General features: G+C 46.5%; 1 protein-coding gene and 1 long non-coding RNA gene across 3 annotated transcripts; one reads left to right on the forward strand and one right to left on the reverse strand.

Moving 5' to 3' along the window:
* Positions 1 to 1,501: 1,501 nt before the first annotated feature.
* LOC109252742 (uncharacterized) lies at positions 1,502 to 20,127 on the reverse strand. The gene is made up of 2 exons (XR_008423017.1): positions 19,865 to 20,127; positions 1,502 to 3,056 (listed from the first exon to the last, which is right to left on the reverse strand). It is a non-coding gene; the product is annotated as an uncharacterized LOC109252742 (long non-coding RNA).
* SLC17A2 (solute carrier family 17 member 2) lies at positions 2,789 to 15,557 on the forward strand. Of its 2 annotated transcripts, XM_019425310.2 has the most exons (12): positions 2,789 to 2,902; positions 4,182 to 4,291; positions 5,928 to 6,139; positions 7,919 to 8,152; positions 8,237 to 8,324; positions 9,173 to 9,259; positions 10,660 to 10,778; positions 10,899 to 11,060; positions 11,529 to 11,661; positions 11,751 to 11,898; positions 13,184 to 13,274; positions 14,861 to 15,557. In XM_019425310.2, the coding sequence occupies exons 2-12, from the start codon at positions 4,264 to 4,266 to the stop codon at positions 14,993 to 14,995; spliced, it is 1,437 nt and encodes a 478-aa protein (XP_019280855.2). In that variant the 5' UTR covers positions 2,789 to 2,902; positions 4,182 to 4,263; the 3' UTR covers positions 14,996 to 15,557. The 2 variants fall into 2 exon arrangements, with proteins under 2 accessions (XP_019280855.2, XP_019280856.2); XM_019425311.2 differs by lacking the exon at positions 7,919 to 8,152.
* Positions 20,128 to 24,098: the final 3,971 nt, after the last annotated feature.

Consider the following 24,098-nt stretch of genomic DNA (forward strand, 5'->3'; position numbering starts at 1 on the left):
GAATAGGAAGTTGTGAATAAGATAAAAGCAAGAGAACGTACATGCTTGTGGAGCTCACCTGGCTCCTTGCCCTCAGAGCTCAGGGAAGATGCTCAGAGAGACCATGATGAGCACCCACAGGTGCTCCGATGGGAAGCTCTTGGTGAAGACTGAAGAAGGTCCCTTCTCCCAACCTGCCAGAGAAGGTCCCTAGTCCAAAGCACGGTTGCCCTGGAAGGCAAGCCTGAGTTTGTCACTTGGAGGAAAGGGTCAAGGGGAACCCTGCGCGTCTCCTGGCGGGCCGAGCCGTGAGTCCCCCAAGGCACTGACCCAACTGTGCTTGATTTGAGCGTTACTCTGCTTTCTAGGATCACCCACTCTTGGTGCTTGATACGGTTTTTCTTTTCCTTTCTTTCTTTTTTTTCGCGATTAAATCCATAAGTGAAATGACCGCATGACATAAATTACCTACTGGAATAACCAGTTTTACTTCAGCCCTACCGATTTTTCAGAAAGGTAGGGGCAGGTGACACAAAGGGGCCTCAGTCTTACTAACATGGAAGAAATTGCTTCTTGTTCTCTGATGTTCTCTGATGTTCTAGCAAGATGCATCCCTTATTCTCCCATCTCGTGGATTCTAGTAGAAGAACCCACTTAAATGTTTTCTTTATTTGAGAGAGAGAGAGAGAGAGAGAGAGTGCAAGTGGGGGAGAGAGGGGCACAGGGAGAGAGAGAGAATCAATCCCAAGGAGGCTTCAGGCTCATCAGGGAGCCCAATGCGGGACTCAATCCCACAACCCCGGGATCATGACCTGAGTCAAAACCAGGAGTTGGACACTCAACTGGCTGCACCACCCAGGCGCCCCTGGAAGAACCCACTTTCCAAAGGAAATGTTTAAAACCAGTTTAATGATGAATCAGAAGCACTTCTCCAGAAATGCATAAATTGGGACTGATTCACCTGAGAGGTCCCGAGTGCCATTCTGATGCCCGTTTATTATTATTGCTGTAGTTAATATCAATAACAGTTTACAACGTACATCTTACAATCAGAAGGCATGCCTCAGACCTTTTCTTCCACTCACAATAGTCCTGTGAAGTAATGTTATCCCCATATTTCCTGTTTGTTTCTATTTCGTATTCGACTAAAGCTCCCCTAGTGTATGAAATTGTGAAAAAGCTGAAAGATTTTGAAAATGGTGAAAAAGCTGAAGTGAAAAAGCTGAAATGAAAAAGCTCAGCTTGTGAATGGCAGGGAAGAACGTAGTCCCTGGATACCCTTTGAACCACAGGTTCATGCTCTTTCAGCCACATGTAACATTTACTCTGAGCAAACTGGGGGATTGGACTAACAGAGATGATGCAAGACAGGCTGGGGATTAGGGGAAATCTAAGCAATCGAAAGACCACTATAATGATACAGTGAGTTCCAGGCTGAGACCAATAGGAAAAAACGATTCTTTTGCTTAGGCCTAAACCATATTGTCTACGTTGTTAATTTTATATCAAATACACCTCAATATTGTATCATGAAATTATTTTTATTTTTTTTCAATTATTTTTAACGTTTATTATTGAGAGACAGAGAAACACAGAGCGTGAGCAGGGGAGGGGTAGAGAGAGGGAGAGACATAGAATCGGAAGCAGGCTCCAGGCTGTGAGCCATCAGCACAGAGCCCGACGCGGGGCTCGAACTCACAGACTGCGAGATCATGACCTGAGCCGAAGTCGGTCGCTTAACCAGCTGAGCCACCCAGGCGCCCCTCATGAAATTATTTTTAAAAGATAGACCTTTGTTTCATTTCTTCTCCATTTTCCTATATCTACTTATAGTTTTGCCTCTCTGACTCACGAGGTTTTAGAAGTGTCACTGTGGAATGGAGGGTCCTCAACCATGCTTACAATTGGACCCAGACTCAAACCACTGTCTCTGAGCGCCTATCGGTCGTGACAAGGCACAGATCCCGTCGTTTCACGGGCTCCTGCGATTACTTTAGGAAAATCGTTTCCATTACTACGTCCCGAGAGCCCCTAGGCTACAGTGGTTTGGGAGGTCTGCCCAATTTCTCTGTCTCGTGCAAAGGACACAGGAAGTTCACGACTGAAGTCAGCTATTGAGACAAAATTCAAAACAGCCCGTGAAGTCAATGTAAGCTAAGGCGGGGTGGCAACAGATACAAGGGAAAGGAAGGTTTGTGGCAGGATTCCACTAACAAAAACAGCAAGAAAAGGCGGTCATTTTTATTCTTTTAACTATTCGAAGCTCGACTGGAAAGTATTTTCACCATCAAATGTCCTTCTTGAAGAAATGACTAAAAAAAGCAAAGCCATGTAACTTCCCCTGTGGAACCCTCCCGAAAGAGGCTACCCTACTGCATTCTAGGCTGTGCTTAAAATACGAGCATATAGGGGAAGTGGCTCTGGCAGACAGAGGCAGCAGCAGGCTGGGCGTCAGGAGACCCGGTGCTGGCTCTGTGACCTACGTGGCCTGTGTCCACTTCTCGGACTTCCCGCACAGCAGTTTTCTCAGCAGCACGGTGAACAGTTGGGCAGAAGATCTCGGAGCGTCTTTCAGCTCTAGGGCTCGGGGCCTGCAGGACTTATCAGAGCGGTTGGTGGGGAATCTGTAGCTGGGGTGTGACGACTCTTGGCTGCACGTACGGTGAAAAAGTTGCCTTCAGGCAAGTCTTGGGATCTTACATAACAGGGGAAATCAGACAGAAAGTGGTCCAAACTCTGGGTAAACGAGGCGTCCATTCCATTTTGCTTCAGCTAGGATCTGAGTGAAACGCACTGACCCGAGCTCCTGATCTCAGCCAGATGTTTGCAAGGCTCGTAAGCCCTCCACTGCAGGACGAAAGCCAACATGATTCCTGGTGCTGACCTTCTCTTGTTTAGCAACTGGGCATCCATCTAGGTCCAGGTAAACAAAAAAGAAAATTTCAAAACTTAGATGGGCAGATCTTATTCTTAGAATTCAGGAGACACTTGGCGAGCAGAAGACTGTCCTGTCTGTATTACCGAAGGCCCAATCATCGATCTTTCAAACTAGCGGCTTCTCGGTATAACACGAGTGTCTACAAGTTGTAAAAAAGCAAAACAAACAGAAAAAGCACTTAGCAGATATGGAAAATCCTTTAGAATAATGTGACCACCGTGTTCCATAACCCAGAATTAGCCACTGCTGGAGCTTACGTGAACCTGCCTCTCTTTCTGTGGACGTGCAGCTGTCAACACGGGCACGAATTATGGGGGGACAAAATTCTTCATCTTCTCATTCCTTATGAGCCTCTATCCTAAAGTCATAGGTTATGAACATCCCTGAGGGTGCAGATAAGTCTTGTTCAATTTGTGTGCAGAAAGAATGCAAAGTTTTGAGCGATGAAATATAAGCATGGTCCAGTGTTTGTAAAGTTTAGGAATGGCTGCCATATTGACAGCGATCTTAGGATGAGGATTGCTCCTAAAGGAAATCAATGTATGTATCCACAGAGAGAGTTTGATTGCTATATGAGTATCAAATTTGGGGATCACGAATTCTCTTTTCCTGTCAAAATAACTGGACATATTTGGAATTGTAGTAGAAAGCCTCGCTCAGTGTGATTTTACACACGGTTTGAAGAACTTTTCAGCCCAAGAAAGTGTCCAAATTGTGTGTAGCAAAGGCAACGATAAACATTTTAGAGCCTCAAAGGTAATACACGTTAAGTGTTATGCAATGTCCCCCTTCCTATTCAGAGAAGCCACAATACAGCATCGTTCTGGTTGTACAGAAGGGACGGCAACATGATCATAAGGAGAGAAAGGGCTATTCTGGAACTTTCTCCCCAGCTCCTGAGCTTTATTTGACTTTCCTGTCCTCTGACCCACCTTAAGCTGCAACACACCTCGCCTTTGGTTCTCTGTGGTTTGCAATTTTCTCATTTAATTCTTGTGGCACACTCCAGAAAGAGGCTTACTCTTATAAGAATGAATGGTTGGAGAATTTAAATGACGAGGCTCTAAGTCACATAGCTGGTGCTTACAGCTGGATTTCCTTGTAAAAACTGAGTTTTCCATTAGCGTAAAAATCAAGAAGCATGCTCAAAATGTCAATCATGTAGCCATGTTGGATCAAAACTTTTACTGGTGCTGAGAGAGGACCACGTTAACATGAGACAGTTATCTGTGTGCCGTGTTTCGGATTGTTGTTCACTCCGTAGATCAAAACCAGTCGTGGTGAAAGAGATTCGGGGCAGAGGGAAAGTCCACCACAGAGCCTGCCACTGCCTCCAGAGGAGCCAAATGGACAAGAAGCCTTCGCCCAAGAAAGGTAAATCCTCCCCATCAAGACTACTTGCTGGTAGGCTGGAAGCTTATCTCCATGGCTCTTTTTCCTCTCTTTCTCTTCCTGTTTTCTTTTTCTTTCTTTTCCTTCTTTCTTTCTTTCTTTCTTTCTTTCTTTCTTTCTTTCTTTCTTTCTTTCTTTCTTTTTCCTTCCTTCCTTCCTTCCTTCCTTCCTTCCTTCCTTCCTTCCTTCCCTCTTTCTTTCTTTCTTTCTTTCTTTCTTTCTTTCTTTCTTTCTTTCTTATGTCACCCATTATAAAGACTCTCTGAACAACATTGGACCAGCTCTGGCCCCTCGTCCTGTTACCTGTTGCTTTTTTTTAGGGAGCCCCACTGAGTTACCTCTTAGAAATCAAGACAAATGCCCAACAGATCCTGGGACGTAAGGAACGGAATAAGTCTTGAAAAAGTCATTTTAAACAACTTGTGCATGAATTCCTGCCATGATGTGATGGCCAAGCGGCTTTGGAATCCTCCAGTGGCATGGAAAGAAGTCCTTCGCAGGCAAACAGTCCTATCACTGAGGCTGTTTGGCCATTACAAATGATTTCTTTCCTTACATTTTTATCTGGTTGTTCACAGGCCCTCTTCTTGGTTGTCTTTAGTTCCATTTCTCCAAATCTACAGAAGAGATTGAATCCATCATTCGCTTGGGAACCCTTGCAACGTTGGTCCCTTGTTGCGTTTTGTGGGGACTTTTAAAGAATGTGTTGCTCTTGTAACATATTGAATACTAGCCCATTTCCATATCACCTCCAAACTCAGTAAAAGTGGCTCTTAGTTAGTTAGTTCTTTCTTTTTTTTAAATGTTTATTTATTTTTGAGAGAGGGACAGAGTGTGAGCGGGGGAGGGGCAGAGAGAGAGGGAGACACAGAATCCGAAGCAGGCTCCAGGTTCTGAGCTGTCAGCACAGAGCCCAACACGGGGATCGAACCCACAAACTATGAGATCATGACCTGAGCTCAATTCGGGCACTTAACTGACTGAGCCACCCAGGAGCCCCGCTGTGTTAGTTCTTGAAAGCTGGGCATACGTGGAGGCAGGGTCTAGTGACATGACAAAGGTGTTTCCAAGTGAGCGTCACATTCAGGAGTCGGGGGAGGGGGGGGGTGCTCGTTTCCACACACACTATCTCAGATATTTAAAAGTGAATCCTTGGGTGTTCCGTCAGCTTCTTTCCAAGGCAGCTCCGTGGTAAGTATAAAGCTCCCAGTTTTACGGTAAATGAAATGAATATGCAAAACGGACAGGACCTCTGACTTGCAGCTGGGGGACCGGTTTGTCCCACCCCCCCCCCATCTCCCCCCCTCCCCCACTCACTTTACTGGGGACAATATGACATAAGCGCCCTCCCTTAGACTTTCCTATAGTTACCATCTGCTTCCCACACCTCTGGAAAAAGGTCATACTTGCTTTGCTTGACTGTAAGAGCCCAGATTCATTGTCTTGAAGTCAATTTAAGAATATGGCCAAGGAGCACCGTAGTCATGGTTATTTTGGCGAGAGAAGGCAGTGGGGCGGAGCGAGGGCCCTGTTGTTTTCCAGGTGTAGTCGTGGGAGAAACGGAAAGACGGCGGCCTCGGTCAGGATGCTCAGTGCGTCCTTCCGTATTGTCTCCTAGCTCCAGGTTTCTGTTCGTTACGCTATGGACTGGCTCTCATCATGCACTTCTCAAACTTCACCATGATAACCCAGCGTGTGAGTCTGAGCATTGCGATCATTGCCATGGTCAACAGCTCTCAGCCGCATGGTCTATCCAACGCATCCGCAGAAGGACCTCTGGCAGATACCCTCAGCGACCCCAGCACTTCCATCAAGGAATTTAACACAGGGGTGAGTATATCAGCATTACTTCCTGCTTATGGGTCTCTGAGTTCTCTTTGGGCCAGCTGTAACAGCTTACCAATTCCTTCTTCGTCAATGAGTTAAATAAAATCTTTATCACAGGATTGTAGAAGAATCAGGATTATACCCTATGGTTAAATTTTTTCCTTTATCAATTACTGCAGGGTTGTTTTTTTTTTTAATGTTTATTTACTCTTGAGAGGGAGAGAGACAGAGCTCGAGTAGGGGAGGGGTAGAGAGAGAGGGAGTCACAGAAGCCAAAGCAGGCTCCAGACTCCAGCTGACAGCACAGGCCTGATGCGGGGCTCGAACCCACGAACTGTGAGATCACGACCTGAGCCGAAGTCAGACGCTTAACCGACTGAGCCACCCAGGCGCCCCTTACTGTAGATTTCTGATGTCACCTTTGTATTTCATGATTGTATTACCTTGGACCCAGCTTATTTATAATCACCTCTCTGCCTCCAGTCTTTTTTCCATCATTCATTCTACACATTCACATTCTTGTGCTCAAGAATACAAGAGAGCTTCGGGGCGCCTGGGTGGCTCAGTTGGTTAAATGTCTGACTTTTGATCTCTGCTCAGGTCATGATCTCACGGTGGTAAGACTGAGCCCTGCATTGAGCCCCACGTCGGGCGTGAAGCCTGCTTAAGATTCTCTCTCTCCTTCTGTCCCTGTCCCCTGCTCATACTCTTTCTCTCCCTCTCTCTCGACGTGCTGGGCTCCTCCAAAAATCTGGCCACAAGGGCCAGGTCCTTGTTCTGAGCAGCTCAGAGTCCTGGTTAGTTTCTCAGCATTTGGTTTCACTCCAAATGCTACAAGTTTACTTTCGCTCTTCAACAAAAATGAATTTTCCTATTTCTCTTTGTACAAATCATAATCATCCTTCAAAGGGTGGTCCAAGTATTGCTTCCTTCCTGGAACCTTTGCAAATTGTTTTTGTCTCTTCTCAAATTTCTCTTTGTCTCTTCAATTTATAGCATGATGCCACAAGCCTAGTAGGCTGCCAAAAATTATTTATTGGCTTACCTCATAAGAAGAACGTGATCTCATTAACGTGCAGTGCATGTTTCAGGAAGTCATCTCTGCCAGGGCAGACCATAATTCCTCAACTTGATTTTAAGGACAGATTTTGATGAGAATTCAGGGAAGTTGTGCTTTCCTAATATTTTTGAAATAGAAGTCAACATGTCACCGAACTTTTCCCGGAAGCACACAGTTAAAGGAAACTCTTTCTCAGGTGAAATCTCTCTCAATGGCTGTTTTTCATGCACCTCTTCTTACCACGTAATCATTTCTTTATCTCTTTCCTTCTTCATTTCCTTTGTTTTTACTCTTCCTCTGAAAGGAGCAAATTAGGGGTATAATTGGTTGCACGTTTGGAAGAGGTGGAATATTTGCTAGGTAACAAATACAGATAAGTAGATTTTTCTACCAGGATCCCACCAACCCAAGCAGCACTGGTTTTAAAGTCGGTTTCTGCAGGGCACCTGGGTGGCTCAGTCGGTTGAGCTTCGGACTTCAGCTCAGATCATGATCTCACCGTTCGTGGGTTCCAGCCCCGCGTCGGGCTCTGTGCTGACAGCTCGGAGCCTGGAGCCTGCTTCGGATTCGGTGTCTCCTTCTCTCTCTGCCCCTTCCCCACTCACACCCTGTCTCTCTCTCAAAAATAAATGAAGATTAAAAAAAATTTTTAATAAAAAAATAAAGTAGATTCTCATAAAAGAACTTCTTAGCAAAGCATTTTCTTTTTTTCCGCCCCCCAGGCCTCTGTATATGAATGGAGCCCAGAGACTCAGGGTATCATCTTTAGCTCCATCAGCTATGGGATAGTAGTGACTCTGATCCCAAGTGGATATTTGGCAGGGATATTTGGAGCAAAACAGATGCTTGGTGCTGGTTTGCTGATCTCCTCCCTCCTCACCCTCTTTACACCGCTGGCTGCTGACTTCGGAGTGATTTTGGTTATTGTGATTCGGATGATCCAGGGCATGGCCCAGGTATCCAGATACTTTCTCGTTCGGAGCGGGACACAGGTACCCGAACTGTACTAAGACCGAAGGTCTTAATGATGTTCATTTCAGGGCATGGCCTGGACAGGTCAGTTTACCATCTGGGCAAAGTGGGCTCCCCCACTCGAACGAAGCAAACTCACCACCATTGCGGGGTCAGGTAAGGATATACACGTGCATTAGAGCTTTGGAATCGGCCTCACCCAAACGCGTCTTTCCTTCTCTACCTGGGATGTCTGGGGAGGGGGGGGCAGGAGAAAGTGCCACCGAGAGATTGAACAATGTGAGACGGTTACATAGCCTCTGTAAGAGAGAGCTACCTCGGTACTGTAAAGCCACTGGGGTTTAGAAGCGGCTGTGAGCTGGGGTAGTCAGAAACGCACTGTGGGAAAACGTTTGGAACTTGGGTCTGCATAAATGTAAGACAATCTAGTGAATTTATACAATACTTACCTAATGGCGCTGAAACACCATTTCAGCAAAGACACACAGGCGGGAATTAAGACGAGCAGATTTCACAGCGGTAAGGAGAGACAGACATCAGCCTGGAAAGGAGAGTCTGAAGAGCCCAAGTGATTCTGAGCTCTTTGCTGTTCTGGGCTAATCTTCACAACTGTCTGACCATTAAGTATGTTGTGAGCTCCCATGTTACCAAAGAGGGAATTAACCCGTGCACGAGATCGCGTGAATTGCCCACATGCGAACCGCCAGCGGGTGGCCAGAGCAGCCGATGACGGGACTCCAGGACTTTGCTGCCGACAACATGCACCCTAACGGGGGGCAGAGGCGCTCACTGGTGTTCAGGGAGCCACGCTGCAGTGTCAGGAGGCCATCAGTATTGTCGATCCATCCCAGTTACTCTGCGTGGCTGTCCCGGGGGGGACCCGTGAGCGGGAAGAGAGGCTGTCCTCACGCAGTCCTTCTGGGTCGGCCTCCTCGCTGCCGGGACAACGTCCAGGGAGAACACTCAGTCTTGTCGTAAGTGTTTCTTCTCCCTCTTCTCCTCAGGGGCAGCGTTTGGGTCCTTCATCATCCTCTGCGTGGGGGGACTAATCTCCCAGGCCTTGGGCTGGCCGTTTATCTTCTACATCTTTGGTGAGTCCCTTTCCCTTCTGTCCCGAGCGCCCCGTGTCCCGGCCGCTCAGCGTGATGCCCACGTTCTCTGTCCCCCGTGCCCACAAGAGAGAACGGGCCCTCGATGGAACAGAAGGTGACGAAGGCCGTTGAGGACCGGTGGCTCCTTTACCCCAGTCTAGGAGATGACGCTCCACGCGGGGCTGGCCTCGGAGGAATGGGGAGCACGGCCTTCCGCTCCCACCCCTGGCATCTCCTGCAGACTCGCCACCACCACGTCCGAAATGCCGGCTCTAGCTGCCCCGTGGTTGACACGTCAGTGTCACCGAGAGTTGGTGACACGCACTTGAAACGCGTCTTCGTGTTTTATTATAGTTGTTATTACTGCAAAGATGCTTTGACCTATTTATTCTCTGCCAGGCAGATCTTGCAAAGCTCGATTTACTCGCACCCCCCTAGGGAGACCTCCAAGCCTTATCCTGTCGGATGGCGTCTTCCTGCCCTCTGTGGTGCTCACTGATAATTCCCTCTCTAAGCTATGCTGGCACACACTTATCTGTTTGCCCCCCCTCCCTCCCCACGAGACTGTGAAATTGTGAGGCAAGGAATCTATTCTATAATTTTTTTTTTTTATCACTTTGGTACTATCATAGCGCCTGGCTTCTTGCTCGATAAATAAAAGAATGGACGGATCCCGTCATTAGAGGGAATTTAAAGAACATTAGTCCCCAGAGACTTTTAACATCGGACCTTCTTCCAATGACCCATCTCAGCCATGAGACACAGGCCTGTTCTCTTGTTCTGACCAAAGGATGCCATCCAACACGGTTCTGGCTTGCAAGGCTTCCTCACTAATGATGCTAATCCCGGGTCATTTCGGTCTGCACGTGCTAATCACGTACCGTCAAGGAATATTTCTTCCGGAAATCCCTAACGGATGCGTTGTTTGAATACAAATAACACCGTCTTTTGCAAATATGCCAGAAACTTGGCCTCGCCCCACCGATTTTCTGGCAGGTGGTTTCATGTATGTACGATTCCTGTCTTCTTCAATCCTGACTATTCACATCTTCCAAAGTGAGACAATAATGTGTGTAATAAGAAACACTATAACTACTGGGGCCCTAAGAGTAATTAACCAGCTGCGCAGTGGTCCGATCCCGCCCGTGTTCTCTCCAGACGGCTCTGACATTGACAGATGGCGCTCTGTGTTTGACAGGTGGAGACTGGAGAGCCTTTTTTTTTTTTTTTAGAAGAATTTTTTTTTTAGAACAATTGAAATAAGGAAAGTTTAGGTCCTTTGGTGGAATAAGCATGAACTGATAAGCGTGTTTTGAGGGAGGGGCGTGCCATTTCGGAGGACACCCCCTTCCCCCAGCATACAAATCTACCTGAAAATTAACTGGGTCCCGGCTTCCCAGGTAGCATTGGCTGCGTCTGCTGTCTCCTGTGGTTCACAGTGATTTATGATGACCCCACGCATCACCCATGCATAAGCGTCCGGGAAAAGGAGCACATCGTGGCCTCGCTGGCTCACCAGGTACAGTGCACGCCTCCTACCTGTGGCCCGTGCAGAGGTACCTAGGGCGGCGGTGGGGCTCACAGGAGAGGTCCCCTCGGGGCTGTTCCAACCCCACGTTGACGAGATATTTCCTTTCAGTCCAGTTCTCCTAGACGATCTGTCCCCATAAAGGCTATGGCCAGATGCCTACCGCTTTGGGCCATTTTCACGGGGTTTTTCAGCCATTTCTGGTTATGCACCATAATCATAACATACCTCCCGACCTACATCAGCTCCGTGCTCCACGTTAACGTCAGAGATGTGAGTATACTTCCGGTCCTTCTGGGGAAATGGTAATGGCAATGAGGAGAAACGGCTCCGTGCTGCCCGCGGCATCCTGCCCTTGCACGTAACCCCTCATACAACCTCCACGATGACCTTGAGAGAGGCATTGTGATGACTGCCATTGTACGGACACGGGGACACGTAGACGTAAGATGATGTGCCTTGGTTTCCACGACCGCTGACTGGCAGATCTGTGCAACACGGCCACACGGGCTGATTCCGCCGTTTCCCTTAGAGATTAATGTTACTTTTCTCCGGACACCAGTGTAATGCAGCGTGAGTGGCCCTCTTCCCTGAGACAGCGTTCTTCCCCTGTGGAAAAGGACACTAATTCCCTGAAAACGACTCGAACGTCTGGGGGGTGGGCTCATGGCGCCCGCCTGCCTGAACCTCCCTGGTGCTCTACGCCCGTCCACACTCACGGAACACGTTTCCTTCCCTCAGAGCGGGGTTCTGTCATCCCTCCCCTTCATCGCTGCTTCAAGCTGCACGATTCTAGGAGGCCAGCTGGCAGACTTCCTTCTGTCCAGGAATCTTCTCAGACTAATCACTGTCCGAAAACTCTTTTCATCCCTAGGTAAGGACCGGGGCAAGGGCTTGGTTAACTGATCCTTTTTCCCACATGTGATCTGCGAGGGTTCCTGATGCTGTGACTTCATTGTCCAGGGCTCCTCCTTCCGTCTCTGTGTGCCGTGGCCCTGCCCTTCGTGGCTTCCAGTTACGTGACAACCATTATTTTGCTGATACTCATTCCTGGGACCAGCAATCTGTGCGACTCGGGGTTCATCATCAACACCTTAGATGTCGCCCCCAGGTAGAAACTTACACCTGTTTGTTCCCCTCGTGCACGGTCTTCCAGAGGTGCTAGGCCTCAGTCCTCCTCTTGCAACTCCTTCCCGTTATGACACATGCAAGACGATAGAACGATAAATGATGACAGCTAACTGGAAATGTCACTACGTGACCATGACCTAAGGCATTTTAGAGCAACAGTTGCCGATCTTGGCCAGTAATCATTCAGATGAAAAGCTTCCCAAGCCTCCCCAGCCGAGACTAAACCGCGTGCCCTGGGAAAGGGCCCACACACATGTGTTCTGGAAAAGCTTTCAGAGCTGATAATATTAGCTCCCTCAACTGTATGTGTTTGCCATGAGCCACGCCCTACTCGATAGACATATATCGACACATCTGATCTCACAACTGCATGGGGTAGGCCCTATTGTTGTCCTCACCCTAAATCATGATCTTTTTTTTAAGTTTATTTAGTCATTTTGAGAGAGAGACCAAGGGCACGATCATGGGAGGGGCAGAGAGAGAGGGAGAGAGAGAATCCCAAGCAGGCTACGTGCCGTCAGCGTGGAGCCCGACACAGGGCTCGAACTCGTGAACTATGAGATCATGACCTGAGCTGAAATCAAGAGTCACACGCTTAACTGACTGAGCCACCCAGGTGCACCTGCCCTCACTTTAAACTGGAGAAGACGGAAGGCACAAGAAGGTTAAGTGACATGCCTAGGGTCACACAAAGGCGGAGCCAGGATTTGGATTCAGGCATTTTGTCCAGAGTCTGTTGTCCTGGGCACTGCATGAACTGCCTGCCGTGCGGAGCAGCCTTGGGATGTGGATCGGGGTGAATCCTGGTCTCCGGGGAGACTGAGGTCATCCCTGGTTGTTGACCTGGCAGAGAGATGATTTCAGGGTTGGCAAACAGACATTGCCCTGAATGTCTCTAGGTGAACAAAACACAGCATTAAGCAAAATGACTTTGCTGTAATAACCGAACTGCCTTAAAGCTGAGTTGCTGAAAAGCCTTAGACAGCTTTCTATATAGAATCATCTGTTGGGGCGCGCCAGTGGCTCAGTCGGCTGAGCGTCCAACTCTTGATCTCAGCTCAGGTCATGATCCCAGGGTCATGGGTTCGAGCCCCGTGTCGGGTTCTGCCCTGACAGTGTGGAGCCTGCTTGGGATTCTCCCTCTCTCTCTTTCCGTCTCCCCTCCTCTCTCTCTGGCTCTCCTTCCAAAATAAATACATTAATTAACTAGATGAAATTCAACAGAAAATAAAAAGGAAGCCATCTGTGAAATGTTCACCCCACAGGTACGCAAGTTTCCTCATGGGAATCTCCAGGGGCTTCGGGCTCATCGCAGGGATCATCTCTTCCACAGCCACCGGATTCCTCATCAGCCAGGTTGGCCAGTTTATTGAAGTCTGCAAGGAGCAGGTACCGCTTGAGGCGCTGGGGCGTCACGGCGGGGCCCCCGCCCCCCACGACTGTACGGTCCAACCGAGACAACAAGCACGGGTGTCAACACAACCACTCTACTCACAGGGGACTCGGAAAGACAGTCTTGTTAGGTCGGGTTTCCCAGGGAAAGAACAGTATAAGCTGACCCTCTACAAATGACTGGATGTTACCTTGATGAGAATGGGCAGAGGTGGAGAGAACAGAGCCCAGGTGGCCTCCCGGAGCAAAAGCATGAGGCAGTTGTTGGTTCTGACCCGAGGGAATGGCACGCGTCAAGGGATGGTAAGGGGTGAAGACAGAGGGGCAGGAGACAAAGATTATGAAGTCTGTTCAGACTAATTCTAATTAGAAAAAAATTACAAAACGGAAACACCAAGTGTCCCAAGGCCACTGTAAAAAAAGAGAAGCGAAGTCATGGTGAAGAGGTCATGGCTGTGGTCATGGGCCGTGAGGCTGGCTCAGTGGCAAGCGAGGGCTAGAGGCCCCCAGAGAAAAGCGGAGCCAGCCTGCGGTGGCAGGATGACAAGAGTCAGCTTACAAAAAAGTTTTCTTTCTTTCTTTTTTCATTTCTTTTCTCTCTCTCTCTCTCTTTTTTTTTTTTTTTAGAGAAAGAGAAAGAATACGGTGGGGGAGGGGGCAGAGGGAGACAGAGGGAATCTTAAGCAGCCTCCACATTTGGTGTGGAGCGGGACGCAGGGCTCGATCCCACAACCCTGGGATCACGGCCTGAGCTGAAATCAAGAGTCGGACGCTGAATCGACCGAGCCACCCAGGCGTCTCTCCCTCGTTTCATTTTTAATACGTCTCCATGTGATCTAGTTTCCAGGTTAATGTTTGACCAAATAGCTAGGAGTCCGCCGTGACTATAATGCCAGAAATGAACTACAAACTACGAGAAGGATCATCCCAGCCAAATACAACTCATGTCGTGTTGAGATGTCCACCCAAGTGGGGCTGGTGACACTGATGTCAACAGCTAAGACCAAAACTAAACAGAGAGAACGCAAGGGTGAGGTCTTAAACACGTCACTTTAAGGGCGCCTGGTTGGCTAGTCGGTTGAGCGTCGGACTTCGGCTCGGGTCACGGTCTCATGGTTCATGGGTTTGAGCCCCACATCGGGCTGTGTGCTGTTTCGGATCCTCTGGCCTCCTCCCTCTCTGTCCCTCTCCACCTTGTTCTCTCTCTCTCTTTCTCAAAAATAAATGTTTTCTTAAAAAAAAAAAGTCACTTGAAGCATAACTTTCAATGAGGAATGTGATGTTTTCATGAAGGTTGAGATCCACATTTCTAGAAAGACATTAGTGTAGGTTAACTTATTTTGATTTAAAGAAAAATCCCTCTTAATCCAGTACCCAATGATCGTTGTGGTGTCATTCTGTCCCCCCAAAATTTCACAAAACCTTCTTGGCTATTGCATAGCATTCCCTAGATACTCTGAGATCAATGTTGCAATACTCGAAATGGAAGATTTCGAGAACGGGTGGAGAAGGAAACCCGAGGCTGATCATTCTGCATTCTCTGCCTCCAGGATTCTGTGTCTGGATGGAGGAATGTCTTTTTCCTATCTGCGGCCGTCAACATGTTTGGCATGTTTTTTTACATCACATTTGGACAAGCAGAAATCCAGGACTGGGCCAAAGAGAAGACCATGACCCGCCTCTGAGGATAGTGAGTTGCACACTTATGATGCTGACCATTAACTTTGCGACACATTTTCCGTATTGTCCTTCTTCCTTCATATCCTTGGCCATAGCCTCAGCGTTTCTCCTCTGGCTTCCTGTTGGGTCTCCCTGGGGAGTTTCTAAAACACACGGATGAGGGGTCCACCCGCAGAGACACTGAATGAACTGGTCTGTGGGGGAGCCCAGGTGCCCCTGGTTGTTAGACACGCTGCAGGGTTTCTAACATGCGGCCAGGGTTGACAACTGCTAGACACACTTGAAACGTCAATCCCTGTTGCCTTTGAAGTTTCCTCTTTGGGAAATACTGGATGAATAAAAATCTGTGTGAAAATAGTCACTGATAAGTACCTTCGTGGGGGTGATGATGGACACAGAGAAGACCGGCTAGCAGCGATGGTCATGTGTTATAGAGCTGAGCATGGGACAGAAATTTCAGGCTGTAATCCACAGAATTAACTTTTTTATGGTTTGTATACATTGTACGAAACATGGGTGTTTATTTATGTGGTTAAATTCTATTAAAATTCACATGCTAAAATTGAATAGACCGTTTTCAAATTATTTAGATTAGGATTATTTGCATCAGGCAAAACAGAGATCTACTTATCCTAGCTAGATTCCAGGGGATTCACGACCAAGAAATGACCAGGCACGGATTAAATGAATGAGGTTAACTAGAAATCAAGACAGAATTGAAAAGCTCACGTGGAGGCAAGACGGGCACTTCCAGAAGGTACAAGGAGCTAGCCTGGAGCATGTTAACGAGAACTGAAGGGAGACCACAGAGGTGCTTTCAAATGAAATGATGATTTGTAAGGAGAAGAATCCTGAAGCTATAACAAGGAAGAGAGTGTAGACCGATCTCACGTACCAAAGAAGTTTCTTTCTGGGGGTTGAAAAAGATCGTTTGAGCTTCTTCCTGTTTTCCCAGGACTCTTGAATAGTCATCAGTGCCTCCAACAGGAATCGATTCTGGTTCCTACCACGTAAAACACATGCTGTAGGCTGTGAGAGCTGGACTCTCACACACCTAGCTGGCTCTGGTTTTGCTGCAACTGTTCTAGAGAAGAAAATCCCACCATCTTTAAAAGCCCCGTAGAAGCGCAGGGGCCCAACCTTGGGCCACCTTAACGGATGAAGAGAAGCTCCTAATGCAGAACAACAGGTATTTCTGCGCAGGTGTTTTAGCACGATGCAAAGATGAGAACACTCCGGCTCTGTCCTCTGGGCATTTACAATATAGAGAGGGAGGGGAGTTTGTAGAAAACAAAAAGAAGAGAAAAAGAACAGAGTCGCATAATGGATGGGCAAATTAAATACAGGGGAGAAAAGAATGAGAAATGGCAGACAACCCAATAGAAAAATGGGCCGATGTCTTGAACGGCGACTTCACAAAAGAGAAATTCTAAGTGGCTAAAGATATAAAAGGTGGTCAACTTCGGTGGACAGTAGAGAAATGGAAATGGAAACCACAGTGAGACAGCACCACGCATATTAGCAGAATGGAGGACGAATTGAAACAAATCTATTTATAAAACAATTACCTTTATTACATGAGATATACTCTCAGATTTTCAATTCTATTGAATAATGCCTTGGTCTATCCTATTATATTTCATTTTTCATAGGGGCGCCTGGGTGGCTCAGTTAGTTAAGCGTTCAGCTTTTGATTTCAGCCGAGGTCATGATCTCACAGCCGTGGGATCGAGCTCCTAGTGGGGCTCAGCGCAGGGCATGGACCCTCCTTGAGATTCGCCCCCTCTCTCCCTCATAAATACAAACATTCTATTTGAGTACAAGTCTTCTTACCTATCATTTTTATCAAGGTCGATTCTTGGTTAGGTCTTTCTCAAGAAAAAAATATATATACATTTTATACGGTATATTTTTTATATCATATATTTATATATAATATGTATTAAAAATATATACACATAAAAGAAGGTTGTTCGTAGCCATGCAAATCGATTTCCCTGGTGTGTCAAGATTAGTGCTTTACACTACTCTGGATCTATGGTAACAGCTAGCCAGAACCCTCCAGGTGACCACAGGCACGTATCAGACAGACTTGGCTAATGTAAGAGCTCTACCTAATGGCCCAGCCCTGGTATCAGGTCCGAGAGTTGGGGACGCAACCAGAGCCGGGCCAACAGAAGTCCTTCACGAGACTCTCTGACCTGGAGCCTGGACAGAACACCTTTCCTGTCTCATGGTGAAGATAGTAGGGTAAGGTTCCAGACGGCCAGGCAAAGGGGTTTTCCCTCTTGGAGGCTAAGAGAAGGAAAGTGACGTGTAAGAAGGCAGTGGAAACGAGCGCCTGGGGTTGTGGGGGAGAAAGAAAGAAGGGGGAAGGGAAAGGAAAGAGAGGAAGACAAGGTGGGAGGGAGGAAGAGAGAGGTGAGAGGCAACGGGAAAGATTGGGGTACAAATCCTGACTTCCAGGCACGTGGTCTCTGGAACATCTCTCCTGCAAATCTTCTGAGTTTTGGAGGTGCAACTTTTCTTAGAGTCCTTTTTAGAGGTAGCGAAAAATCCCTCTGGGAGGCATTTACAGAAATAGCAAAATCCTTTAAAGAAGAGCCAGGCATCATAAATCCAGCCTTCACTACTATGAGTGAAGAGAATGACAGTTGGTACCAAGAGGGACCTATTTATAGTTGCTGTATTCAAATGAGGTACTGGTGCCACCCAATCTCTGACTGGATGAGAAGTAAAGAATGACTACATGCAAATGAGCTGCTTGAAGTTCACTGTGATTGGATAGTATTAACACTTGGCATGAACCATTCAAAAAGCAAAAGGCAACCAGAAAGTTATACCCTGGCAGCCGAGTGTGGCCTCTACCAAGAGCACTTTGAACTGATTTCCTTGATTGAAGTCCACGAGGAATGACGTTGGCCTAGTTCAGATCATGTATCTACCTACCGATAGTCAACCGTTGGTAGAGACTGGGCCACCCCTAGACTGAGCAAGAACTATTTGCTAGGGGAAGTGAATGACCTGGGCCAAGGGCCAGCGTCTCCAGGACTGATTGAAAACCTCAGTAGTTTGGAAAATTCTGAAAAATTTAGAGCTGGACCAGCACATTAGGAAACAGCTTAAGCCAAGGTACCGTACAATGCTGAGAACGTGACGAAGATGGCATTTAAGCAGGAAGAAAAGCTGTAAACATGGCATGAAATAAAATTTAAAGCCTCTAATCACAAGGTAAAGGATGGAGACTATCATGTCCTAAGTGGTACATTGGAGCGTGAACGCATAGTACTTACTGTGCAACCTTGGGAACAAAAAAAACCCAAGCAGAACTGTGTGCTCCTAAAGAAAAGTGTTAAAGCTGGGAGCACATTGTGTTAATTTATTAGCTGACTGGGTCAATCATAACCCATGAGTTATTAGCGGAAAAGGCATTAAGTAGAACTTTAATCTTAAAAACTAAGATGGCTGTAAACAATGTCTTTGGTTTATGATATGCATGTTCTGATGAAAAGAACTTTAAAAAAAAGTCTTCATTCTTGAGAGAGAGAGAGAGAGAGACACAGAGTGCAAGCGGGGGAGGGGTAGAGAGATCGAGGGAGACACAGAATCTCAAGCAGGCTCCAGGCTCCAAGCCCCCAACACAGGACTCGAACCCACGAACAGTGAGAATGTGACCAGAGCCAAAGTCCGATGCTTCACCGACTGAGCCACCCGGGTGCTCCTCTGACGAAAGGAACTTTTGAAAGGCCTGGGGGTAACGGCAGTCACCTGTGGTGATGCACTGGGTGATCCACTCAAAGACCCATCGCAAAAGGAACTGACGATGCCTACGGCCCTGGACAAGATCCTAGGGTACCTGCTTCCACATCCTGCAACGTCTTACAGGTTACTTCTCCTCGCAGCTAACTTCTGCTTCCCTCATCCTTCTTGATCTTAACCGAGGTGGCTTGTGGGAAACTGTCCTGACGCAGGGAGCTTCCCAGCTGGATACAAGGAAGCGGACCACCCACAAAACAGATAGTCTCCCAGACCAAATTAAGATACTAGATTTGCACAAGTGGAACCCACGGCCAGAAGCAAGTGGTTAGAAGGATCAGAGTTGAGATTCCAACCAGGGAGCCCGCAGATGGAAGATGTCATGTGAATAGATAGCACACACTTGCTCCAGGGGAAAGACACGGGGGCAAGCACTCTTGGCCGTGGCCATGGCTCTCCAAAGAGCCTGTAGAGGACACCTGGTGCCAGAATGGGTTCCCCCAGTGAGTGGCCGAACCAAGGACTCACCAATACTGAAGTGAAGATGACCATTCATTTATACGGAAAAAATGTTTAGCTTTTCCAGACCCCCCAAAATAACCTCGCTTAGGCCTCTCGGACGCTTTCGGACACATCCTGCTAACAGATGTGCGACTAAGTTGAGGTTAAAGCACAAAGGCTCACAGACCCCAGTTCAAAGCTAGGGCGGCTCCGTCTTGAGATGCAGCGTGGCTCCTGGAGCAGGAACTCAGCGAGACCTCTCTAGCGCCTCCTAGCGGCCGGCTGGAAAGCAAACACTAAACGCTGTTCTCACATCTCACTTTTTTTTTTTTTCCACGAAAGTGAAAATCCTCTTTGGATTTTTTTCAGTTAGCCAAAACGGGTGCTAAGGCAGGTCTTTTGTAAACGGGAAGGGGCACAATGATGTGAACTTTCGAAGGGCAGGACATACTTCTATTTAGGGTATCGTGAATATTTGGGGCCCAGATGTGTGATGTCTGTTCCAGGCCTCACGAATGTTAGGTATCTCTGGTTCCTCGTATCCTTAACCAGCACACGATCTACTGATCAACCACTATTAATACATAACATACCTTATGATTCATGCATCTACATACCATTTGTGTTCCAGTCTTCTGTAGAGAAAATGAGGATCTTCAAATAATACAGAGATGCATATGACACATGGTTTTCTTAGGCTCCTTTTCCAAACCAGTTCGCACATTCCAAATCAGTTCGACTGCCGTGAAAAGAGAAAAAGTATTTACAGGTGACAAAGGGAGTCTTATCTTTAGACTCTGTATTCAGATGAAATCGTAGAAACACGTCAGATAGGATGAACTGCAATGGAAAAGCATGGAAAAGTGTTCCTTCTTTGCTTGGCTGAGTCACCAACTATATATCTATGGTGTATAGGAGATCATGTGCTGCTTAAGGAAAGAAAGACCAAGATATACGTGTGTATATATATATATATATATATATATATATATGTGTGTATATATATATATATATATATATATATATATATATATATATATGTTAATCACCCCTGGGCCGCGTCACCATCGCACAGGGCGGCATCCTGCCCAACATCGAGGCCATGCTGCTACTCAAGAAGACCAAGGGTAGGGGCACCTGGGTGGCTCAATCGGTTGAGCGTCCGACTTCGGCTCAGGTCATGATCTCGCGATTCGTGAGTTCGAGCCCCGCGTCGGGCTCTGTGCTGACAGCTCAGAGCCCGGAGCCTGTTTCCGATTCTGTGTCTCCCTCTCTCTCTGCCCCTCCCCACTCACGATCTGTCTCTATCTCAAAAATAAATAAACATTTAAAAAAATACAGAATCCATGAAGTGCAATAAAATGAGGTATGTACATGGTTAAGTAATAATTTTTTAGGCTGGCCTTTTTTGGGTTCTAAAACTTTTATTTTATTATTTTTATATGAATAAATTGAATTTTAATGAGTCCACAGGGGTTTTTAAAATTAAAGTATACTTGACATATTAGTTTCAGGTGTACAACATAATTGTTCAATATTTGTGTAAATTGTGAAGTGATCATCACAATACATCTGGTTATCTGCCCTCATACAAAGTTACAAAAATTCTTTGTTTCTTCTAATGAGAACTTTCAAGATCTAGTCCAGTCTGCCCTTCTTGAAATGCCAAACAAAAGTATTAAATCTGGGAGATTTAGCAAAGCAGAGGCATTATTAATAGAAATAAAAACTTATAAAATGTGTGTACTAGAAAGAAAATTTCAACCCTTTTGACCTCCAGTAAGTAATACACAGTTTTACACTGCAAGGCAATGCTCGTATACATGTTCGTTACATACATCTGTATACATGTTTCAGAATCAAAATGTCACAAAACAATCTTTACTCTTCCTAAGTAGGATGCACTCTGACGTACTCCATTCTATTTTTTCCTATTTTGCTGTTGATGTTGTCTTTTCCAAAAAATTTTTTTAATGTTTATTTTAATGTGTATTTATTTTGGAGACAGAGCATGAGCAGGGGATGTTCAACAGACTGAGCCCCCAGGGGCCCCAGGCTCCCTGTCATCTCTAAGCACGTGTCTGACAAATAGAAACCGCAAGTGACTGAGTATAATCCAAACTTAACCTTGCCCTGCTACGGCCCATAAATGAGTTTGGCCCCTAATCCTCTTTTGTAGCAGTAATTGAGCTCCATGATCTTGCTCCTTGACCTGAATCAGCACTGAGAAAGAAAGGAGACTCTGAGCTCAGAGGGGGAGAGGGAAAGATCAAAAGGGATTGAATCAAATTGAAAGCTTTCATGCACATTTTCGAACCTCAGAGAAGCCAAATCAAGCTTGAGGCACATTCCTCATCTTCATCAAGGCAGGGCAAAGGAACAAAAGAAAAAGAGAATAGAAAGAAACTATGCATTGTTCTCCAGGATTTGAAATCTAGCTACACTTGTAAATGATCGACATGGGCACTGAGGGCTAATAAACAAAATGTTTCAGGGGCGCCTGGGTGACTCAGTCGTTGGAGCATCTGACTCTTGATTTCAGCGCAGATCGTGATCTCAGGGTTGTGGGATCGAGCCCCGTGTTGAGCCCGGAGCTTACTTAGGATCCTTTCTCTCCCTCCCTCTGTCCCTCTCCCCTGCTCACGCTCTCTCTTTTTCTCTAAAATTAAAAAAAAAAAAAATGTTTCAGATCAGATTCAAAATGTCAGTGTCTCACACCCCAGGCCCAGCGCCACATCTGATCTCTACTCTCCTCTCTCAAGACAGTCCCCAAGAATCAGGAAACTGTTAACCCACACCTAAGTAGTAATTCACACTTAGGTCGTGGAAATACACTCTTGCACTTGGTAGCTCAATCCCACCGACAAAAATCCCTAAACAAGTACATTTCAACATCCTTAAAGACAGAGCACCAAAGTTAATGGAAAACCTACTGCCCCTTCCCAAAAGAGAGAGTATTAGTAGGAATCTTTAAATGAGATAACTGAATAACAACAGAAGCGTTTGGGGAATAAGATTCTTTTGTTATTACTTTTTTAAAAAGTCCACTATAGTTAACATGCAGAGTTACATATTGATTTCAGGTGTACAGTACAGTGACTCAACAATTCTATACGTCATGACAACTATACCCTTTTCACTATCTCACCCGCCATCCCAGAATGTTGCAACACTCTTACAACACGAATCAGATGTATGAAAAGCAAAGTTTTCTTAGAAATGATCAATTTTCCCAGATTCCCTGGGTGAGTGGATGCCCAACTCCACATCTTACTAACAAATCGCTTAACTTCTCTGTCAAATGGGCGTAGTAGTAACAGGTGTGTCTCCATAGAGTTTTGCCGTGAGCAGGCAGTAAAAATGTTGTATGGAAAGCGTTCAGGACAGTGCCCAGCACACCCTTCGTGTTCAATCAGTGACCCCATCCAAGGGAGTCACTGAAAAGGGGGTGAGAGATGGAGTCGAAGAAGAATTGGAAAGGAAGACGGGGGGGGGGCGCCTGGGTGACCCAGTTGAGTGTCTGACTTCGGCTCAGGTCACGATCTCACAGTTTGTGAGTTGGAGCCCCGTGTCAGGCTCTGTGCTGACAGCTCACAGCCTGGAGCCTGCTTCGGATTCTCTGTCTCCCTCTCTCTCTGCCCCTCCCCCCACCCCAAATAAACACTAAAAAAATTTTTTTAGTAAATAATTAAAACCAAAGGATTGGAAACGAAGAGATAACCACCGTCTTTACCCGCAAACACATTTAGCTAGCAAGTTCTATGGAGAGTCATGTCGGAATATGGATTGGAACTCTGACAGAAGGCAGAATAATACAGGTGAGGTTCCACTATGAGCTTGATGACCGGATTGGCCCCATATGCTACAGAGACAGTGAGGCAAAAGAGGAATGTGACTTGGAGAAAAAAAAAGCTTCGCCAGAACCACAACGAAGACTTAAGGTTCTAAGCGGGTGTCACAGGCCAACATGGGGGTTCACGGTTTAAAGGGTGTTTGAAAAAGCTGCCAAGCTCCAGGAATGACGGTTACCATTTAGTCAAGTCTTTCGTCTGCGGGAGTTAGACTCATCTGATGTGTTTGTTTGACAGTTGTCCCTGGATCTCCCGAGTCACTGCCAGATACTAGGGAGCAGAGTGCACATGAGAGGGATTTCCTCTGCCGAGGCCACCTTGGCCTTCTAGACTGGAAACAACAGGCTCTCTGTGATCACGATAGGACAGTGCACTGAAGTCCTCTGAAACAGCACCCAGAATCAGAGCCGGCATCCTGCTGCCTCGTCGTGTGGCTCATTATTAATGACAGTCGTATACCGTCTTAGGGAAACCACTCTGAGGATAACTTGGACGCACATCCAAGGAGAAATGTGCACTAATTCTCAGGACTAAAACAAAGTGATTGAAACATCAACATTTTTCAAAAGGAAAACGTAAATTTCATACAGGTGGACATTACAATCTGAGTCAAGGGAATATTTCAACCTGTAGTCAAGTTTCCAAAAATTCATTATAGACGTTTGCAATGTTGAATTTTTTTTCCCACACAACAACATGAGGCTCTTCCTTCGCAGTCAAATTGGTGGAACAGAAGGGCGACCAGCGCTCGGGAACCTTAAAATGAAGTTAAAAGTTAAACTGCAAAACCAAAGGCTGGATTCTCTGGCTGGGATAATGATTCAGGGTTAGTGACATTTCACATGATAGTTGAATTCGGAAGTTGCTACTCATTTATCGCGGGGTCCAGAGTCCAGAGTCTTTCGAAACTGACTCAGGGAAAAGTCTGTTGCACAGAAAGTTGAAATTCACATCCCCCCTTCCTGCGTCATGAACTTTGAGCGTCCATGCTTAAATCCCC

This window comes from Panthera pardus, unplaced genomic scaffold, assembly GCF_024362965.1.
Source record: "Panthera pardus isolate Hobbes unplaced genomic scaffold, ASM2436296v1 HiC_scaffold_17, whole genome shotgun sequence".
Taxonomy (NCBI): domain Eukaryota; kingdom Metazoa; phylum Chordata; class Mammalia; order Carnivora; family Felidae; genus Panthera; species Panthera pardus.